This window comes from Scyliorhinus canicula, chromosome 12 (genome assembly GCF_902713615.1).
Source record: "Scyliorhinus canicula chromosome 12, sScyCan1.1, whole genome shotgun sequence".
In the NCBI taxonomy this organism is placed as follows: Eukaryota; Metazoa; Chordata; class Chondrichthyes; order Carcharhiniformes; family Scyliorhinidae; genus Scyliorhinus; species Scyliorhinus canicula.
In genome coordinates this window covers 159,659,398-159,680,462 of record NC_052157.1, presented here as the reverse complement: position 1 = coordinate 159,680,462, position 21,065 = coordinate 159,659,398, and the positions used below count along the sequence as shown (strand labels likewise).

General features: G+C 49.6%; 1 protein-coding gene across 3 annotated transcripts in view; it reads left to right on the top strand.

Annotated features, from left to right (window-relative positions):
- Positions 1–21,065, top strand: part of bcas3 (BCAS3 microtubule associated cell migration factor) — a 1,085,633-nt gene that overhangs the window by 21,801 nt on the left and 1,042,767 nt on the right. For all 3 annotated transcript variants that reach the window (XM_038814687.1, XM_038814685.1, XM_038814686.1), the window contains exon 2: positions 1,266–1,355. In XM_038814687.1, coding sequence (XP_038670615.1) covers positions 1,285–1,355 — 71 coding nt within the window. In that variant the 5' untranslated portion in view covers positions 1,266–1,284. The remainder of the gene's footprint in view (positions 1–1,265; positions 1,356–21,065) is intronic.

The window sequence follows — 21,065 nt, the reverse complement described above, 5'->3', positions numbered from 1 at the left end:
ACTATTCAAAGAGCAAGGAGTTCTCTTGGTGCACTGGCTAATGTTACTCCCTCGCTTGTGGCCTTCAGCTACATGCCCATCCCCACTCAATAAGTCATTTCTCTCACTATTGTTTGTGAAATCTTGCTGCGTGAAAAGTGATTACCGAATTTGTCCGCCTACCTTATTGTACTGTAAGTGAACAAGTGTGAGAAATATCAATCCACTGCTCAAACCCTCATCCACGCCTTTGTCACCCCCAGACATGACTATTTAAATACGTTTTTGACCAGCCTCCCATCTTCGAGGTCCTCTTTAAAACCCACTTCTTTGATTAAACATTAGTCTAACCTTCCTAATATATTGTGATTTGGATTGACATCCTCATTGTTTTGACCATGCTTCTGTAAAATTCCAGGGGACATTTTAGTATGTTAAAGGTATGAGATACTCCAGTAAGTAGTAAAGCATAAAATAATGAGTGTACCTGTGGTATAAAATCTGATTACTGTATTCATAGTCTTTAAAAACCAGTTCCAAATTTGTATGGCCCCATGTGCAAAAAATATCTCTCTTTTGGCATTAAATTGACCATGTCACTCAAAGAGATCATATAGTAGGCGTGGAAAGTGGAAAGATGTCCCATTCATTCTCTTCTGAAGTTAAGGATGATTACTATTGTTGGGAAATGTAGAGGGAGCTTTACTCTGAATTTAATTGTGCTGCACCTCATCTCAGGTTGCGAAACATTGTTACAGGGTGTTTAAAATGAGAATGCATCATTTCCTGGCACTAAATTCCCTCACTTGATAACCACAGCATTAACAAACCAGAAGGAAAATCAAGAATGCTTGACTATCTGTACTTAGATACTTCACATTGGTTTTCACCTGACAACATTACAACAATGATTAAAGTTGAGAAGTATTTCATTTTTATTTTTATTTTTTAAATTTATTTTTAAAATAAATTTGGAGTATCCAATTCATTTTTTTTTCAATTAAGGGGCAATTTAGCATGGCCAATTCACCTAACCTGCACATCTTTAGGTTGTGGGAGTGAAACCCACGCAAACACGGGGAGAATGTGCAAACTCCACACAGACAGTGACCCAGAGCCGGGATCGAACCTGGGACCTCGGCGCCGTGAGGCACCAATGCTAACCACTGTGCCACCGTGCTGCCGAGAAGTATTTCATTAGGAAATCTTGGGGTTATTAAAAGCTACAATATAAATTTTTTCTTGACTGGTGGCTGAACTAACTGTTTGGGTTCTTTTCAATTTAGGTGGTAGAATTGAGCATCTATGGCTACAGACTCGCCACGCCGTCCCAGCCGATGTACTGGAGGAATAATGGTCCGACATCAGGCAGTGACGTAAGGAATACATTTATTTCATTTGTTTAATATTGAATACATTTCATACTTAAGTTTAATATTAGTTATAGAATCATAGAATGGTTATAGCACATAAGAAGGCCATTTAGCCCATTATGTCTGTCACGTGTCTGCAGAGAAAATAAAAAGCATTATACATTACGCTTAAGCTCTGGATGAATTCTGCATTTATTGCCCATCCTGGAGGGCATTTAAGAGCCAACCACATTGTTGTTGGTCTAGAGTCACATGTAGGCCAAAGCAGGTAAGGATGACAGACTTACTTCCCTACAGGGCATTAGTGAACCAAATGGATTTTAAAAAATGACATTTGGCAATGGTTTCATGGTTGTCATTAGACCTTTAATGAGATGGGGTCTGGCCCACGATCGGAACCCACCAATCGGTGGGCCGGCCTCTTTCCCCCCCCCCCCCCACCCCGGGCCTACCTCCTTCCGCTGCCAGCCCCAGAACACCGGCGTCATGTTGGTGAGGGGCCGGCGTGCGTAAGAGGTTTCCCGTTTCCAGCCCCTCCCCGTCCAGACTGATCACGTGGAATGTGAGGGGTTTGAATGGGCCGGTCAAAAGAGCGCGTGTGTTCGCGCATCTAAAGAGGTTAAAGGCGGGCAGCATGGTGGCTCAGTGGGTTAGCACTGCAGTCTCACGGCGCTGAGGTCCCAGGTTCAATCCTGGCTCTGGGTCACTGTCCGTGTGGAGTTTGCACATTCTCCCCGTGTTTGCGTGGGTTTCGCCCCCACATCCCAAAGATGTGCAAGGTAGGTGGATTGAACACGCTAAATTGCCCCTTAATTGGAAAAAATTAATTGGGTACTCTAAATTTAAAAAAAAAAAAGGGGTTAAAGGCAGACGTAGCAATGCTTCAGGCGACACATTTAAAGCTCGCAGATCACACAAGATTGAGAAAGGGATGGGTAGGCCAGGTGTTCCATTCAGGGCTGGATTCGGAGACCAGGGGGGTAGCAATTCTGATCCGTAAGGGTGTGGCATTCGAGGCTGGGAGAATAGTGGCAGATAAGGGGGGCAGGTATATAATGGTGAGTGGAAAGTGGGAGGGGATCCGGGTGGTGTTTGTGATCGTCTATGCTCCGAATTGGGATGTTGCGGAATTTATGAGATGCATGCTAGGCAAAATCCCGGACTTAGAGTCACACAACCTGATCACGAGGGGAGACATTAACACAGTCATTGACCCCAAGCTGGGGGGGGGGGGGGGGGGGGGGGGGAGAGAGAGAGAGCGAGAGAGATCTCTGGAGGTTCGTGCGGCCGAGAGCGAAGGAGTTCTCTTTTTTCTCCCACGTTCATGAGGTTTATTCCCACATAGACTTCTTTGTCTTGAGCAGGGCGTTAATCCCAAAGGTGGCAGGGACAGAATACTCAACAATCACAGTCTCGAACCATGCCCCGCACTGGGTGGACCTGTGGCTTAGTGAGGAGAGAGGGCAGCGCCCACTCGGGGGACTGGATGTGGGACTGCTGGTGGACAAAGAGGTTTGCGGGCGGATTAGCAGGAATATCCAGGATTACCTGGAAACAAACGATATGGGTGCGGTAGCAGCGGCAATGGTCTGGGAGGCTCTAAAGGCAGTTGTCAGAGGGGAACTCATCTCAATTTGATTCCATAGGGAAAAGAGAGAAAGAGCCGAGAGGGAGAGACTGGTGGAGGAGGTACTCCGAGTGGACAAGAGATATGCGGAGGCCCCCGAGTCGGAGGTACTGACGGAGCGGCGGAGTCTGCACGCGGAGTTTGAACTGCTGACCACAGGGAAAGCGGTAGCACAGCTGAGGAAGGCAAGGGGGGCAGTCTATGAGGACGGGGAGAAAGCGAGTAGAATGCTGGCACACCAACTGCGAAAGAGGGAGGCGGCCAGGGAAATCGGGGGAGTAAAGAATAAGGAGGGTAACATGGTCTTGGATCCAGGGGGGGTGAACGGAGACTTTAAGGAATTCTATAGTAAACTATACGAGTCGGAGCCCCCGACGGGAGCGGAAGGGATGAGGCAATATTTGGACCAGTTGAGGTTTCCAAAGGTGGAAGAGGACCTGGTGGAGGGGCTGGGGGCCCCGATTGAATTGGAGGAGATTGTCAAGGGTATAGAGGGCATGCAATCGGGTAAAGCCCCGGGGCCGGATGGTTACCAGGTAGAATTCTGTAAGAAAATTTTGGAAATATTGAGCCCACTCCTGATGAGGACCTTCAATGAGGCGAGAGAGAAAGGAACCCTCCCCCCAACAATGTCACAGGCTTTGATCTCACTCATTCTTAAACGAGGGAAGGACCGTAACATTGTTGGTCATACAGGCCAATTTCGCTTTTAAATGTGGATGCCAAATTCCTAGCTAAGATTCTGGCCACAAGAATTGAGGATTGCGTCCCAGGGGTGATAGAGGAAGACCAGACTGGGTTTGTTAAAGGCAAACAACTCAAAACCAATGTCCGGAGACTTTTGAATATTATTATGAAGCCCTCAGAGGGAGGGGAGGCGGAGGTGGTAACAGCGATGGACGCAGAGAAAGCCTTTGACCGAATGGAGTGGGCGTACCTGTGGGAAACGCTGGGGAGGTTTGGTTTTGGTGAGGGCTTTATTGGCTGGGTGAAATTGCTGTACCAGGCGCCTGTAGCAAATGTATGTACAAACTGGCTGAGGTCGGGGTACTTCGAGCTTCACCGGGGAACGAGGCAGGGGTGTCCCCTCTCTCTGTTACGATTTGCCCGAGCTATAGAACCACTAGCTATGGCGCTGAGAGCCTCGAGGAACTGGCGGGGACTGGTTCGGGGGGAACATCGGGTCTCGCTATACGCGGATGATTTGCTCCTGTACATTTCGGATCCTGTGGAGGGGATGGGGGAGGTTCTGCGGATCCTGAGGGATTTTGGTAGTTTTTCAGGGTAAATGGGAAAGAGCGAGTTGTTTGTGATCCAGGCCAAGGGGCAGGAGGAGAGACTGAAAGAGCTGCCCAAAAGACCTGGGAGCATAACTGCCGAATAGGAGGGCCAGGTTTAGCCAGGTCAAGGCTGCTCTCTTTAAAAAGGGAGTGATGTTTGGAAAATATACCCAGCCCACCTGTGGTGACTTTCTAAAAGCGAGAGTATTATTTCGGCATGCCAGAGGAAGTGATGTAGGTTGTGAGGGCCAACGGACTGGGAGGGGTATGGGGACATTGAACTTTGGAGGAGTTTGTGTGTTCTTTAAAGTTTTGGATGGTGGGTTGTTTGGAGTACATGTTTTTTCATAGGGGAACAAATATGGTGAGTGCACCTTTTATTTTAAAAAATATTTTTATTGGTATTTTCAATTTATACACAGTAACACTTTATGTTTAATATTTACAGCACGTGTGGTTGAGTGCACCTTTTGTTATTCTTTAGGGGTGTATGGTTGGGGACGGAGAGGAACTGGGGGAGGTAGGAAGATTGTATGGCCTTGGGCGGGGGCCACCATGCTAGGTAGGCGGGCGAAACGAGGACTGCGTCTCGGGGGTATAAACGAGGATCAAACGGGTTTTGTGAAGGGGAGGCAGTTGACAGTGAACGTGAGGAGGCAATTTAATGTAATCATGTTGCTTTCGGAGGGGCAGGAATGAAGGTAGTGGTGAAGGCGTTTGACCGAGTGGAGTGGGAGTATCTGATGGAGGTGTTGGGGTTGGGGGTATAGGTTTGGACAGGGGTTGCTGTAGAAGGCGCCGGTCGCAAGTGTGCGGATGAACCGAGTGAGCTTGGGGTATTTTGGGTTGCATTGGGGGACGAGGCAGGGCTGCCCACTCTCCCCGTTGGCAATGGAGCCGCTGGCGATGACGCTTAGGGCGTCGAGGGCCCGGAGAGGGATTGAGCAGGGGTGCATCGAGCACAAAGTCTCATTGTATGTGGACGATCTGTTGCTGTATATTTCAGACCCATTTAGAACATAGAACATTTGGCAGTATCAGGCACATTATGGGGATTCTGGAGGAATTCGTCCGGTTTTCAGGGTACAAGTTGAATGTGGGAAAGAGTGAGGTGTTCCCGATTCAGAATAGAGGGCTAGAGAGGAGGTTAGGGAATTGCCGTTTCGGGTGGTGGGGGGTGAGCTTTAGATATTTGGGTTTCCAGGTGACCCAGGGCTGGGCGCACTGCACAAATTGAACCTGGCTTGGCTGGCGGAGCAGATGAAAGTGGATTTCAAGAGGTGGGATGTGCTGCTGCAGTGGTTGGCAGTATGGGTTCACACAGTGAAAATGATGGTGCTGCCAAGCTTTCTGAATGTGTTTCAGAGTCTCCCAATCTTTGTCCCTAAGTCGGTTTTAAGAAGGTTAATGCACTGATCTCTGGGTTTGTGTGGTTGAGGAAGACCCCGTGGGTTAAGAGGGTTTTCCTGGAGCGGGGGTGAGGCTGTGGGGACTGGCGCTGCTGAACATGATGAAGTACTACTGGGCAGGGTATATTGCTATGGTTGGGAAGTAGGTCGTGGGGGAGGTGTCAGTGTGGGGTCGAATGAAGGTGGTATCATGTCGGGGAACACGTTTGAGGGCTTTGTTGTCCGCACCTCTACCGTTCTCGTCGGCCAGGTACTCCGTGAGCCCAGTGGTGATGACGGCCGTAAGGATGTGGGGGCAGTGGAGGCAGCATTTGGGACAGGAGGGTGCCTCGGTGTGGGCACCGATCTGTGACAAACATCGGTTTGCGCCGAGAGGGGTTGAATGCGAGGTTTCGGGGGTGGCGACAGGCAGGGATTGAGTGATTTGACGATGTGGTCATAGGGGGCAAATTTGCGAGGTTGGAGGACTTGGAGGAAGAGTACGAGTTGCCCGGGGGAAACAGTTTTAGGTACCTGTAGGTCCGGGATTTTGTAAAGAGAGAGGTGCTGTCCTTTCCTGGGTTGCCGGCCCTGGGGTTACAAGACAAGGTGCTATCGAGGGGCGAGATAGGGGAGGGAAAGGTGTCCGATGTTTATCAATTGATGGATTGGGAGGAGGCCCTGGTGGGGGATATAAAGTGCAAGTCAGAGCAGCAATTGGGAAGGGAGGTGGGGGCCGAGACATGGGCAGAGGCGCTGCAGAGGGTGACTGCGTCCTTGTCATGTGCAAGATTAAGCCTCATCCAGTTTTAAGTAATACATAGGCCACATATAGCAGTAGCAAGGATGAGTAGGTTCTTTGAGGGAGTAGAGGATAGGTGCGGGCAGTGTGCGAGGAGGCCCGTGAATCACGTCCACATGTTTTGGGCATGTCCAAGGCTGAAAGATTTCTGGTAGGGGTTTGTGGATGTGATGTCCGGGGTGCTGGGTGTGGAGATGGTCCCAAATCCGGAGGTGGCAATATTCGGGGTGTCAGAAGGCCTGGGAGTCCAGGGGGTGAGAGAGACCGATGATTTGAAATTTTGCCTTCCTGATAGCCTGGAAACGGATTTTGTTAGGGTTGCGGGACTTGGAGCTGCCGAAAGCGGGGCTATGGGTGAGCTACCTGGTGGAATTCCTGAGGCTGGAGAACGTCAAGTTCTTCATGAAGGGGTCAGTGGATGGGTTCACCTGGAGGTGAAACTGTTTATTGATTTCTTTAAGGAGGTTTGAAGTGTCAGCAGGGGAAATGGGGGATGGCAGGGGGGTAAGAGAGTTAAAATGGGGAAGGTGAGAGATGTGGAGAGGGTGGTATTAGAGGTATTGGGGGACGGTTGCTCATAATGTTGTTTGGTTGTTCTTTTGCTTTTGTTTGTTTATATGAAAATACCTTTAATAAAATATTTTTAAAAAATACGCAAGTCGGACTTCCGGTGGCGGCGATGTCCGAGTGAGCCGCACATTCGGTGGGCTCTCACTCCGGCCGGCTGGAACAGCTGTTTCCCCGCGATAGCGGGACTACGGAGGCGGCAGAAAGGCTGCCTGGAACAGAGGAGGAGAGCGGGCTGCAGAGGATGTAAGTGTGGAGGCCAGCAGGTGAGGAAGAAGGAGAGAGAGAGAGAAGGAGGAAGCTGACCTGCAGGTTAAGATGGCGGACCCACGGACCTTCCTTCCTCCAGGACAAAGGGAAAAAGAAAAAGTTTGGAGTTGCTGAGGAGGGACAGCTTGGACCCACTTCAGATGCCCAAGAGGTCAAATTGAAGGAGCTGGGCGAAGGAAAGCGGCAGCGGAGGCGCTGAGGAGCGGGCTGCGGCATATGGAACAGCGGGATTCCAGAAGGCAGAAGAAGAAGGAGAAAAAGGGACAGAGACAAGGACCGGAAGAAAATTACCTGGGACCTAAGATGGCGGACACACGGAACCCGGACTCAGCAATCCAGCTGGCGCTGGATAACATGCTCCAGGTAATGAAGTCCAGTTTTGAAGCGCTGAAGCGGGACAGCTTGGACCCAATCCAGAAAGCGGTGGATCAGCTGAACCAGAGGCTGGACGCCCAGGATGTTAAAGTTAAGGAGCTGGGAGAAGCGGTGGAGGAGCAGGCGGATGCGCAAACGGTTGCAGCGCTAGAAGTGGACGGCCTGAAAGAGCGGCAGAGAAGACTGCTGGACAGAGTAGAGGAGCTGGAGAATAGAGTCCGCAGGAACAATCTGAGGATGGTCGGCCTCCCGGAGGGGGCGGAGGGAGCTGATGCTGCAGCGTTTGTAGCAGACCTGCTGAAGCAGCTGATGGGGGCTGAAGCCTTTCCGCGACCGCTGGAGCTGGAGGGGGCACACAGGGTGCAGGCAAGGCAGGGGCGGCTGGGCGGACCCCCCCGCCCGATGGTGATTAGGTTCCACAGGTTCGTGGACAAGGAGCGGGTGCTGCAGTGGGCAAAGAGCGCCAGGAGCAGCACGTGGAATAACAGTGTGCTCCGCATCTATCAGGACCTAAGCCAGGAGGTGGCTCGGCGGCGAGCAGCCTTTAAGAATGTCAAGGAGGTGCTGTTCAAGAAGCACGTGAAGTTTGGTCTGCTGTTCCCAGCTCGGCTATGGGTCACGCACCAGGGTCAACACCACTACTTTTCCGAGCCCGAAGAAGCGATGGATTTTGTGAGGGACCTGGGGATGGTCCCGAAAGGAGGCCCTAAGGACACGAGTTAGGGCCCGAGGATTTCTGTGGGGAGGAACGCCGAATGTGCCTGGACTGCTGCTCAACGGTTTGCTGGGCCAATGGGGCCAAACGGAACATTTGAGACTCTTTCCTTTGTTCATGGACATTTATGTGCTTTTTCTCTTTTTTCTATGTTTTTTCCCTTTTTTTTTCCTGTTTGGGCTTTTTGTGCAGCTCGCGGAAGACACTGGAGCCGGCTTGCCCCAGTGGGTGGGGAGGAGGGCGGGGAAACAAGGGGAATGGGACAGGAAGGCGCCGGAGTGTTGAGTCACCGGGCTAGCAGATTGGCTAGTCAAGGAAGTCAGATGGGGGGGAAAGCTATAGCCAGTAGATGGCAGGGGTGGGGGTATCGGGGGATGGGGTTAGGGGAGGGGGGGGTTGTTCTGCTGACGGGAGAGGGACTTGAAATAGGCACTGGAAAGGAGGTCGAGGGTGGAGGCAGCTATAGGGCGGGCCAGGAAGGGCGCGACGCACGGGTCAGGGGCCGGCCCGAGAAAGGCTATGGCTGACCGGCGGGGTGGGGGGGGTGGGATGTGCCCCCCGACCAGGCTGATCACCTGGAACGTCAAGGGACTGAATGGGCCGGTTAAGAGGGCGCGGGTGTTCGCGCACTTGCGGGCCCTGAGGGCGGACGTAATTATGTTGCAGGAGACACATCTGAAAGTGTCAGACCAGACCAGGCTAAGGAAGGGCTGGATTAGCCAGGTCTTCCACTCGGACTTGGACTCGAAGTCCAGAGGGGTGGCAATCATGATCAACAAGCGTGTGCAATTTGAGGCAGAGGGCATATCCGCAGACAGGGGGGGCAGATACCTGATGGTACGGGGCAGGCTGGAGGGGAGAAGAGTGGTGCTGGTGAATATATATGCCCCGAACTGGGATGACGTGGACTTCATTAAAAGAGTGCTGGGGAAGATCCCGGACTTGGATTCTCGCAGGCTAATAATGGGAGGGGACTTTAACATGGTCCTTGACCCGACTTTGGATCGGTCGTGTCCCAGAACGGGTAGGCTCTCAGCAATGGCAAGGGAGCTGAAAGGGTTTATGGAGCAAATGGGGGCAGTGGACCCCTGGAGGGAGGGACAGCCAACAGGAAGGGGCTACTCGTTCTACTCGCACGTCCACAAAGTATATTCCAGGATAGATTTCTTTGTGCTAAGCAGGGACTGTAGGGGGGAGGTAAAGAACACGGAATACTCAGCAATTACCATTTCAGACCATGCCCCGCATTGGGTGGACCTGCAGTTCGGGGGAGCGAGGTATCAACGCCTGCAATGGAGGCTAGATGTGGGACTGCTGTCGGAGGAGGGGATCTGCGAGAGGCTTCGGAAATGTATAAAAAATTACCTGCAGGTGAATGACACTGGGGAGGTCTCAGCGGCGACCGTGTGGGAGGCGCTAAAGGCAGTAGTGCGGGGGGAGCTGATTTCAATTGGGGCCCATAGAGCCAAGGCAGACCGGGCAGAGATGGATAGATTGGTCAGGGAAATGGGCCGGATAGATGAAGAGCACGCGGAGTCCCCGGGGGAGGTTTTACTCAGGGAAAGGCAGAGGCTACAGGCGGAACTGGGGGCACTATCCACGAGCAGGGCCGTGGAACAGCTTAGGAAGGCGAGGGGAGTGGTGTACGAGTATGGGGAAAGGGCTAGCAGACTGTTAGCGCAGCAACTTAGGAGGAGGGAGGCGGCCAGGGAAATAGGTAGAGTGAGGGACGAGGGGGGGCACAAAGTGGAGGATCCGGCAGAATTGAATAGGGTATTCCGGGACTTCTATCGTAAGCTGTATACTTCGGAGCCGCCAGAAGAACCGGAGGGGATGAAAAGGTTTCTGGATGGGTTAACATTCCCAACAGTTGGGGGGGGGGCGAGTGGAAGAGCTGGGGGCCCCGATTAGAGTAGAGGAGGTATTGGGGGGCCTAAAGGCCATGCAGTCGGGGAAGTCCCCGGGGCCGGATGGATACCCAGTAGAGTTTTATAGGAAGTTCTCTGAGCTGGTGGGCCCGGTCTTGGCGAGGGTTTTCAATGAGGCAAGGGACAGAGGGACCCTGCCGCCGACGATGTCACAAGCCACCATATCTCTGATATTAAAGCGGGGTAAAGACCCGGAGGTGTGCGGGTCCTACAGGCCAATCTCCCTGATTAATGTAGATGCCAAGCTCCTGGCAAAGGTACTGGCGGGTAGAATGGAGGACTGTGTACCGGAGGTGATTGGGGAGGATCAAACGGGGTTCGTGAAAGGTAGGCAGCTGGCGGCCAATCTGAGGAGATTGCTCAATGTGATAATGATGCCCCCGGCGGGTAGAGAGGTGGAGGTAGTGGTGGCTATGGACGCCGAGAAGGCCTTTGACCGGGTGGAGTGGGAATATCTATGGGAGGTGCTCGGACGGTTTGGGTTCGGGGAGGGATTGGTGGATTGGATCAAATTATTATATCAGGCCCCGAGGGCCAGCGTCAGGACCAACAGAGAAGTGTCGGAGTACTTTAGGTTGTACCGAGGGACCAGGCAGGGCTGCCCGCTCTCCCCGCTGCTGTTTGCGCTGGCCATAGAGCCGCTGGCGATTGCGCTGAGAGCCGCAGAGGGTTGGAAGGGGATGGTGAGGGGCGGGGTTGAACATAGGGTTTCTCTTTATGCAGACGACCTGCTCCTGTACGTGTCGGACCCAGTGGCCGGGATGGGAACTATACTGGGAATGCTGAGGGAGTTCGGCCAGTTCTCAGGATACAAATTAAATACGGTCAAGAGTGAAATGTTTGTGGTACAGGCAAGGGGCCAGGAGAACAGTTTGAGAGGGCTACCGTTTAGGTTAGTTGAGGAAAATTTCCGGTATTTGGGAATCCAGGTGGCGCGAGACTGGGGCAGGCTGCACAAGTTAAATTTGGCCAGGGTGGTGGAGCAAATGAAGGGAGAGTTTCGGAGATGGGATGCACTCCCGCTGTCGCTGGCAGGGAGGGTGCAGACTGTAAAGATGACAATCCTCCCTCGATTTTTGTTTATTTTTCAGTGCCTCCCGATCTTTATCCCACAGTCCTTCTTCAAAAGAGTTAACGGGCTGATCATGAGCTTTGTCTGGGCGGGAAAGTCTCCGCGGGTGAAGAAGGCGATGTTGGAGAGGAACCGCAGCGAGGGAGGGCTGGCGTTGCCGAGTCTGGTCAATTATTACTGGGCAGCCAACATCGCTATGATAAGGAAGTGGATGGTGGGTACGGGGTCTATTTGGGAGCGAGTGGAGGCGGCTTCGTGCAGGGGCTCCAGTTTGGAAGCCCTGGTCACGGCTCCTCTACCGCTGCCGCCGGCCAAGTACACCACCAGCCCGGTAGTGGTGGCGACCCTGCGGATATGGGGCCAGTGGAGGAGGCATGTGGGGGAGATGGGGGCGTCTGTCTGGGCGCCAATCTGCGACAACCATCGGTTTGCCCCCGGCAGTATGGATGGGGGGTTCCGAGTATGGCGGCGAGCAGGGGCGGGAAGGGTGGGTGATATGTTCCTGGAAGGGAGCTTCGCGAGTTTGAGGAGCTTGGAGGAGAAATTTGGGTTGGTAGGGGGAAATGATTTTAGATACCTACAGCTGCGGGACTTTGTTCGTAGACAGGTCCCATCTTTCCCGCGCCTCCCGCCAATGGGGATCCTAGACAGAATAGTCTCTGGGAGGGACGAAGGGGAGGGTAGAGTCTCAGGTATTTATAAGGTGCTCATGAGGGAGGAAGGGTCCCAGACAGAGGAACTGAAACTTAAATGGGAGGAGGAGCTAGGCGGGGAAATGGAGGATGGGCTGTGGGCAGAGGCCCTGAGTAGGGTAAACTCGACCGCGACATGTGCAAGGCTCGGGCTGATCCAATTTAAGGTCGTTCACCGGGCCCATATGACGGTGGCTCGGATGAGCAAATTTTTCGGGATAGAGGACAAATGCGCTAGGTGCGCGGGAGGACCAGCGAACCATGTGCACATGTTTTGGGCATGCCCTGAGCTGAGGGGGGTACTGGGAGGGATTTGCGGGGGTCATGTCCCAGGTGCTAAAAACAAGGGTGGTGATGAGTCCAGGGGTGGCAATTTTTGGGGTTTCGGAAGACCCGGGCGTCCAGGGGGAGAAAGCGGCCGATGTGCTGGCCTTTGCTTCCCTGATAGCCCGGCGACGAATATTATTGGCGTGGAGGGACTCAAAGCCCCCGAAGACTGAGTGGTGGCTTGCGGACATGTCAAGTTTCCTGGGGATGGAAAAAATTAAGTTCGCCTTGAGGGGATCTGTGCAGGGGTTCACCCGGAGGTGGCAACCATTTATTGACTTCTTTGCGGGAGAGTGAGCGTCAGCAGGGGGGTGGGGGGAGGGGGGGGGGGGGGGGGGGGGGGTAGAGTAGAGTAGGAGGGAAAATATGGCGGGTAGTACGGGTGGGAGGGGAGCGGGCTTGTGCAATACGGTATGATGGAAGTATTGAAAGTACGTGGATGTTTGCACATTTTTGCCTTTTTTGCTTCCTTTCTGATGATGTCTGTAACTGTTTATAAAGCCAAAAACTACCTCAATAAAATTGTTTATTAAAAAAAAAAATACGCAAGTCCCAGTTCTAAGGGAACTTACATATATACCACACAATACAACTTTTAAAAAAAAATTTAGATTACCCAATTATTTTTTCCAATTAAGGGGCAATTTAGCATGGCCAATCCACCTACTCTGCACATTTTTGGGTTGTGGGGGCGAAACCCATGCAGACACGGGGAGAATGTGCAAACTCCACACGGACAGTGACCCAGAGCCGGGATCGAACCTGGGACCTCAGCGCCGTGAGGCGGTTGTGCTAACCACTAGGCTACCGTGCTGCCCTCACACAATACAACTTGACCCCAATCTCAGGCCCAGTACAGAACCGACATCATGCCATACATTTGTGCAGAGAGAACCGCAAACAGTATGTTCGGATTATGATCAAGCCTTCAGGGTCCCCCAGGAAAAAAAATAAAGGAAGAATAGCTCTAACTACCAGAAGTAATCCACAGGATAACAAAGGATCCCTGATTCCATATTTTCATTGCACATGCCGAGCACCCACTAATGAAGAAGCGAACAGGCTGCTCATTCAAACAAGAAAGCATCCCACCCCCAGGGCGTAGCAGGATATCAACTAAAGTACAGGATTCGGCTCAACCCCAGGTCCCTGTGTTAAACGAATGGATGCTGTGGTGTGAAGAGACAAAAGTCCAGCTCCTTTTCACAAACACCTTTATTTCACTTTAACAGACTCTGCACTAAACTCAATCATCACATCACAAGATCCAGAGTCCACCTGAAGCCCCTTTACATATCAGTGTCAATCATTGAACACTTAACATAAATGAGACAACTAATTGCAATGTCTCTTAACCCATTAACACCTGTGTGCCTAAGAAGTAAACCCCAGCCTCTCAGAATGTCCCTAATAAGCGCCTTCGAGAAGGGACATTTCATGCCCCACAGGCAACGGGATACCAGCCACAGCCCAGCACATTCTGACACTTAGCAATTGATATTCCCAGAGCCTCACACCCTGAAACCTGCACCCCAGCCAAATCTGCACCTCTACAAGTACATCCAGAGCAAACACCTCCCCCACTTACACTAAAAAGAAAAGGATGATTATGCCTGCTGGAGCCGGGGAGACCCTGTCACCGAAGAGAAGAATCGTCAAGACACCCAACAATGGGTGCCCTGGAAGGAAGGGCAGATTCCTCCCTCCCCGGTACAACAAGAGGAACCTCTCCTAAACAACCATAAAACCATAAAATATAGGAGCATAATTAGGTAATTTAGTCCATCATTAGACCATAAGACAGAGGAGGAGAATTAGGCCACTCGACCCATCGAGTCTGCTCCACCATTCAATCATGGCTGATATTTTTCTCATCCTCATTCTCCTACCTTTTCCCCACAACCCCATATCCCCTTATTAATCAAGAACCTATCTATCTCTGTTTTAAAGACACTCAATGATTTGGCCTCCACAGCCTTCTGCGGCAAAGAGTTCCACAGATTCACCACCCTCTGGCTGTAGAAATTCCTCCTCATCACTATTTTAAAGGATCGCCCCTTTAGTCTGAGATTGTGCACTCTGGTACTTATTTTTCCTACTAATGGAAACATCCTCTCCATGCCCACTCTATCCAGGCCTTGCAGTATCCTGTAAATTTCAATAAGATCATCCCATATATGGGCGGCATGTGGCACAATGGTTAGCAATGCTGACTCACGGCGCCGAGGTCCCAGGTTCGATGCCGGCTCTGGGTCACTGTCCATGTGGAGTTTGCAGATTCTCCCCATGTTTGCATGGGTTTCGCCCCCACAAACCAATGATGTGCAGGGTAAGTGGATTGGCCACGCTAAATTGCCCCTTAATTGGAAAAAATGAATTGGGTACTCTAAATTTAAAAAAAAGATCATCCCGTATCCTTCTAAACTCCCAACGAGTACAAACCCAAAGTCCTCAACTGTTTCTCATACGACAAGCTCTTCATTCCAGGGATCATTCTTGTGAACCTCCTCTGGACCCAGTGTATTTAACCGCTCCACAAATGACAAGCCCATTATTCCCGGGATTATTCTTGTGAACCTCCTCTGGACGTGACCGGGTTTAGAACATAGAACATAGAACATTACAGCGCAGTACGGGCCCTTCGGCCCTCGATGTTGCGCCGACCTGTGAAACCATCTGAAGCCTATCTGACCTACACTATTCCATATTCATCCATATGTCTATCCAGTGACCACTTAAATACCCTTAAAGTTGGCGAGTCTACTACTATTGCAGGCAGGGCGTTCCACACCCCTACTACTCTCTGAGTAAAGAAACTGCCTCTGACATCTGTCCTATATCTATCACCCCTCAATTTAAAGCTATGTCCCCTCGTGTTGGTCATCACCATCCGAGGAAAAAGACTCTCACTGTCCACCCTATCTAACCCTCTGACTATCTTATATGTCTCTATTAAGTCACCTCTCAGCCTTCTCCTCTCTAACGAAAACAACCTCAATTCCCTGAGCCTTTCCTCGTAAGACCTTCCCTCCATACCAGGCAACATCCTAGTAAATCTCCTCTGAACCCTTTCCAAAGCTTCCACATCCTTCCTATAATGTGGTGACCAGAACTGCACGCAGTACTCCAGGTGTGGCCGCACCAGAGTTATGTACAGCTGCAGCATGACCTTGTGGTTCCGAAACTCAATCCCCCTGCTTATAAAGGCTAGCACACCATATGCCTTCTTAACAGCCCTATTAACCTGGGTGGCAACTTTCAGGGATTTATGTACCTGGATGCCGAGATCTCTCTGTTCATCTACACTACCAAGAATCTTGCCATTAGCCCAGTACTCTGCATTCCTGTTACTCCTTCCAAAGTGAACCACCTCACACTTTTCCGCATTAAACTCCATCTGCCACCTCTCAGCCCAGCTCTGCAGCTTTTCTATGTCCCTCTGTATCCTATAACATCCTTCAGCACTATCCACAACTCCACCGACCTTCGTGTCATCTGCAAATTTACTAACCCATCCTTCTACACCCTCTTCCAGGTCATTTATAAAAATGACAAACAGCAGTGGCCCCAAAACAGATCCTTGCGGTACACCACTAGTAACTGAACTCCAGGATGAACATTTGCCATCAACCACCACCCTCTGTCTTCTTTCAGCTAGCCAATTACTGATCCAAACCGCTAAATCACCTTCAATTCCATACTTCCTTATTTTCTGCAATAGCCTACCGTGGGGAACCTTATCAAACGCCTTACTGAAATCCATATACACCACATCAACAGCTTTACCCTGATCCACCTGTTTGGTCACCTTCTCAAAAACTCAATAAGGTTTGTGAGACATGACCTACCCTTCACAAAACCGTGTTGAGTATCGCTAATCAACTTGTTCTTTTCAAGATGATTATAAACCCTATCTCTTATAACCTTTTCCAACATTTTACCCACAACCGAAGTAAGGCTCACAGGTCTATAATTACCAGGGTTGTCTCTACTCCCCTTCTTGAACAAGGGGACAACATTTGCTATCCTCCAGTCTTCCGGCACTATTCCTGTCGACAAAGACGACATAAAGATCAAGGACAAAGGCTCAGCAATCTCCTCCCTGGCTTCCCAGAGAATCCTAGGATAAATCCCATCTGGCCCAGGGGACTTATCTATTTTGACATTTTCTAAAATTGCTAACACCTCCTCCTTTTGTACCTCAATTCCATCTAGCCTGGTCGACTGAACCTGAGTGTTCTCCTCGACAACATTGTCTTTCTCCAGTGTAAACACTGACGAAAAATATCCATTTAATGCTTCCCCTATCTCCTCTGATTCCACACACAACTTTCCACTACTATCCTTGATTGGCCCTAATCTTACTCGAGTCATTCTTTTGTTCCTGATATACCTATAGAAAGCCTTAGGGTTTTCCTTGATCCTATCCGCCAACGACTTTTCGTGTCCTCTCCTCGCTCTTCTTAACTCTCCCTTTAGGTCCTTCCTGGCTAACTTGTAACTCTCAAGTGCCCTAACTGAGCCTTCATGTCTCATCCTAACATAAGCCTTCTTCTTCCTCTTGACAAGTGCTTCAACTTCCTTAGTAAACCACGGCTCCCTTGCTCGACAACTTCCTCCCTGCCTGACTGGTACATACTTATCAAGGACACGCAGTAGCTGTTCCTTGAAAAAGCTCCACATTTCAATTGTACCCATCCCCTGCAGTTTCCTTCCCCATCCTATACCTCCTAAATCTTGCCGAATAGCATCATAATTGCCTTTCCCCCAGCTATAATTCTTGCCTTGCGGTATATACCTATCCCTGCCCATTGCTAAAGTAAACATAACCGAGTTGTGATCACTATCACCAAAGTGCTCACCTACATCTAAATCTAACACCTGGCCGGGTTCATTACCCAGTACCAAATCCAATGTGGCCTCGCCCCTTGTTGGCCTGTCTACATACTGTGTCAGAAAACCCTCCTGCACACACTGCACAAAAACTGACCCATCTATAGTACTCGAACTATAGTATTTCCAGTCAATATTTGGAAAGTTAAAGTCCCCCATAACAACTACCCTGTTACTCTCGCTCCTGTCAAGAATCATCTTTGCAATCCTTTCCTCTACATCTCTGGGACTATTCGGAGGTCTATAGACAACTCCCAACAGGGTGACCTCTCCTCTACTGTTCCTAACCTCGGCCCATACTGCCTCAGTAGACGAGTCCTCAAGCGTCCTTTCTACCGCCGTAATACTTTCCTTGATTAACAATGCCACACCCCCCCCTCTTTTACCATCTTCTCTGTTCTTACAGAAACATCTAAATCCTGGAACCTGCAACAACCATTCCTGTCCCTGCTCTACCCATGTCTCTGAAATCGCCACAACATCGAAATCCCAGGTACCAACCCATGCTGCAAGCTCACCCACCTTATTCCGGATGCTCCTGGCGTTGAAGTAGACACACTTCAAACCAGCGTCCTGCTTGCCGGTGCCCTCTTTCGAACTTTTAACCCTATCCCTGACCTCACTACTCTCAACATCCTGTACACTGGGACTACAATTTAGGTTCCCATCCCCCTGCTGAATTAGTTTAAACCCCCCCGAAGAGCACTAGCAAATCTCCCTCCCAGGATATTGGTACCCCTCTGGTTCAGGTGAAGACCATCCTGTTTGTAGAGGTCCCACCTACCCCAGAATGAGCCCCAATTATCAAGGAAACCAAAACCCTCCCTCCTGCACCATCCCTGTAGCCACGTGTTCAACTCCTCTCTCTCCTTATTTCTTACTTCGCTAGCACGTGGCACGGGTAACAACCCAGAGATAACAACTCTGTTTAAAAACAGCACCCTGCTCACCCAGATGAAGAGAAGAAAAAAAACCCCAAGGGTGGGATGCCTGAACTGATCCAAAACTTCAACCACCACCTCACGCTATCTGTCATCATGGAAAGGACACCAAGAACAATCACTCTCTTCAACAGACCAACCACAGATTAACCAACCTCACCTCAGCGTGCGCCATTGCTCAATCCTCTCATTGTAATAGCCTGAAACAGAAAATTACGATTTATCGAGGCTCTTCTTCGCAAAAAACCAATCAGGATTCTCCAGGGACATAACGCAATCTATCTTTCCCAAGAAAAGACAAATATGAAATTCACACCTGGATAAAATAAAGGATTACAAAATGAGCAGAGCCAGAGCTTGGGAAAACGCAACCACACCCGCGCTTACAACATGTGGCCCCTGGGGTTACTGATTTTTATTGTTTTATTGTGTGAGTGTAGCCTAATTCCAATATTTAGTCTATTTTCCTACAGCTCAGCCAGCTCTGAATGGTCTGACGGAATTTTTTCGGGTGGTAAGCAATGCAGCAAGTCTTTACACAATAATCCAATTTAGATGTATGTTTTCTTCCAACAGATTTTTCCATGATCCCTCTTTTACACCTCTTCAGAATCTTAGCTGCTCTTTTGGTGGCCAATTCTGGTACTTTGAGAATTGTAATTTTGTATTTGCAGTCTATTTCAGTCATGGAAAGATTTTGCCACTCTCTTGTTATCAGTATTTCTTTTGTTTTGTATACTGCAATTCATTCTTTACTGCAGGATTCAACTGATTTTCTGATTGGAACAGTTTATATAAGGCTGGATATACCTTTTCCACCTTTCATCAGTTGATCACTCTGGCTCTTGTATTCGTCAGCTTCATCACTGCCTTCTGTACTTTTGGAACTCTGAAAATGCACTGATTTTGCTGCTATCTTTTTTCTTCCACTGTTTTATCTGTCCTAATTAGATGGCTATGTGCATCAATGTGAACAGGCAAATGTAGATACTGCACAGTTGGTGAAATGTCTATGGTCTGCCCCAGCATACGCTGACCTACTTAGCACCTCTTCATAATGCGATGCTAGAGTGGATTGTGGACACTACATCCCATTGTACCATTGTTGCATCACAGCTCTAATATGAGGTGTCACGAGTCTGTCTTAATTAATTAGTGCAGATGTGACCAAGGCTTGCGTGTCTGTGGGATGCTTTGGCTCTTGCCATGGAGCCCTGGGGACCACATATAAAGTTGAAATCCATATTTCATTAATTGCATGCATCTCGGGTAGCTGATGCTAACAGATTTGGGTGTTTAGAGTTAGGGCTTATTGAGCAATGAGGGAACAAAGCTAAGAGCAGCCCTTTTCAATCCACCAGAAATGTAAAATAAAAATATAAGGCAAACTGACAAATAAAAAGATATTTAATATAAACGCAAAATACAACTGATGTTGGGAATCGGCAAAAAAACAGAAAGTAAGACAAATGTGAGTCCACTACAGGAGAATCTGGCAAATTTATAATGGGGAATAGAGAAATGGCAGAGCAGTTAAATGATTACTTTGTGACTGTCTTCACTCAGGACAATATAAGATAATCTCCCAGAACTAGACATTCAAGGGTCGAAGAATAATAAGAAATTGAGGGAGATTTAGTATTAGTCAGAAGGTAGCATTGGCAAAATGAATGGGACTCAAGGTTGTTAAGTCCCCGGCAGCTGGTTTCCTACATTTCAGAGTGTTGAAGGAGGTAGCTATGGAGATAATCGATGCATTGGTGAACATCTTCCAAAATTCTATAGATTCTGGAATGGTTACTGTAGATTGGAAGGAAGCAAATATAACTCCTATATTTAAGAACGGAGGGAGAGAGAAAATAGGGGATTACAGACATGTTAGCCTGGCAGGTCTGGCATGGTGGCACAGTGGTTGGCAGTGTTGCCTCACAGCGCCAGGGGCCCGAGTTCAATTCCAGTCTGGTAACTATGTGGAGTTTGCAAATGCCCCCGTGTCTGCGTGGGTTTCCTCTGGATGCTCCGGTTTCCTCCCACCCAGCCCAAATATGTGCAGGTTAGGTGGGGTCATGGGGATAGGGCAGGGCAGTGAGTCTAGATAGGGAGCTGATTCAGAGTGCTGGTGCACGGTGGGCCAAATGGACTCCTTCTGCACTGTAGGGATTCTATGTCGGGAAAATGCTAGAATCCATTATAGAGGACTGGCTAACAGGCAGAAAACAGAGAGTAGGAATAAATGGATCATTTTCACATTAGCAGGCTGTGGCTCATTGGGTACTGCAAAGATCAATACTGGGGCCTCAAATGTCCACAATATATATCAATGATTTGGAGGTGGGGACCAAATGTAATATCTCCAAGTTAGATGGCCATGTGTGTTGTGAGGAAGAGGCAAAGCCGCTTCAAGAGGATTTACACAGATGTATTGAGTAGACAAGAACGTGACAGGTGGAATATAATGTGGAAAAATGTGAGGTTATCTACTTTGGTAGGAGGAGTGGATGTGCAGAGTATTTCGTAAATGGTAAAAGATCAGAAAGTGTAGATGTACAAAAGAACGTGGGTGTCCTTGTCAATAACTCAGTAAAAGCTAACATGCAGGTCCAGCAAGGAATTAGGAAGACTAATGGTATGTTAGCCTTTATAGCACAAGATTCTTGCTTCAATTGGATAGAATCTTGGTTAGAATGAACCTGGAGCACCTTGTTCAGATTTGGTCTTAGTTTATGCCAAAGAGGGAGCCAATGAAGCTTCACCGGATTTGCTTATGCGATGGCGGGTCTTACCTACGAAGAGTGACTGGAGAAACTGGGTGCGTATTCTCTAGAACTTCAAAGAA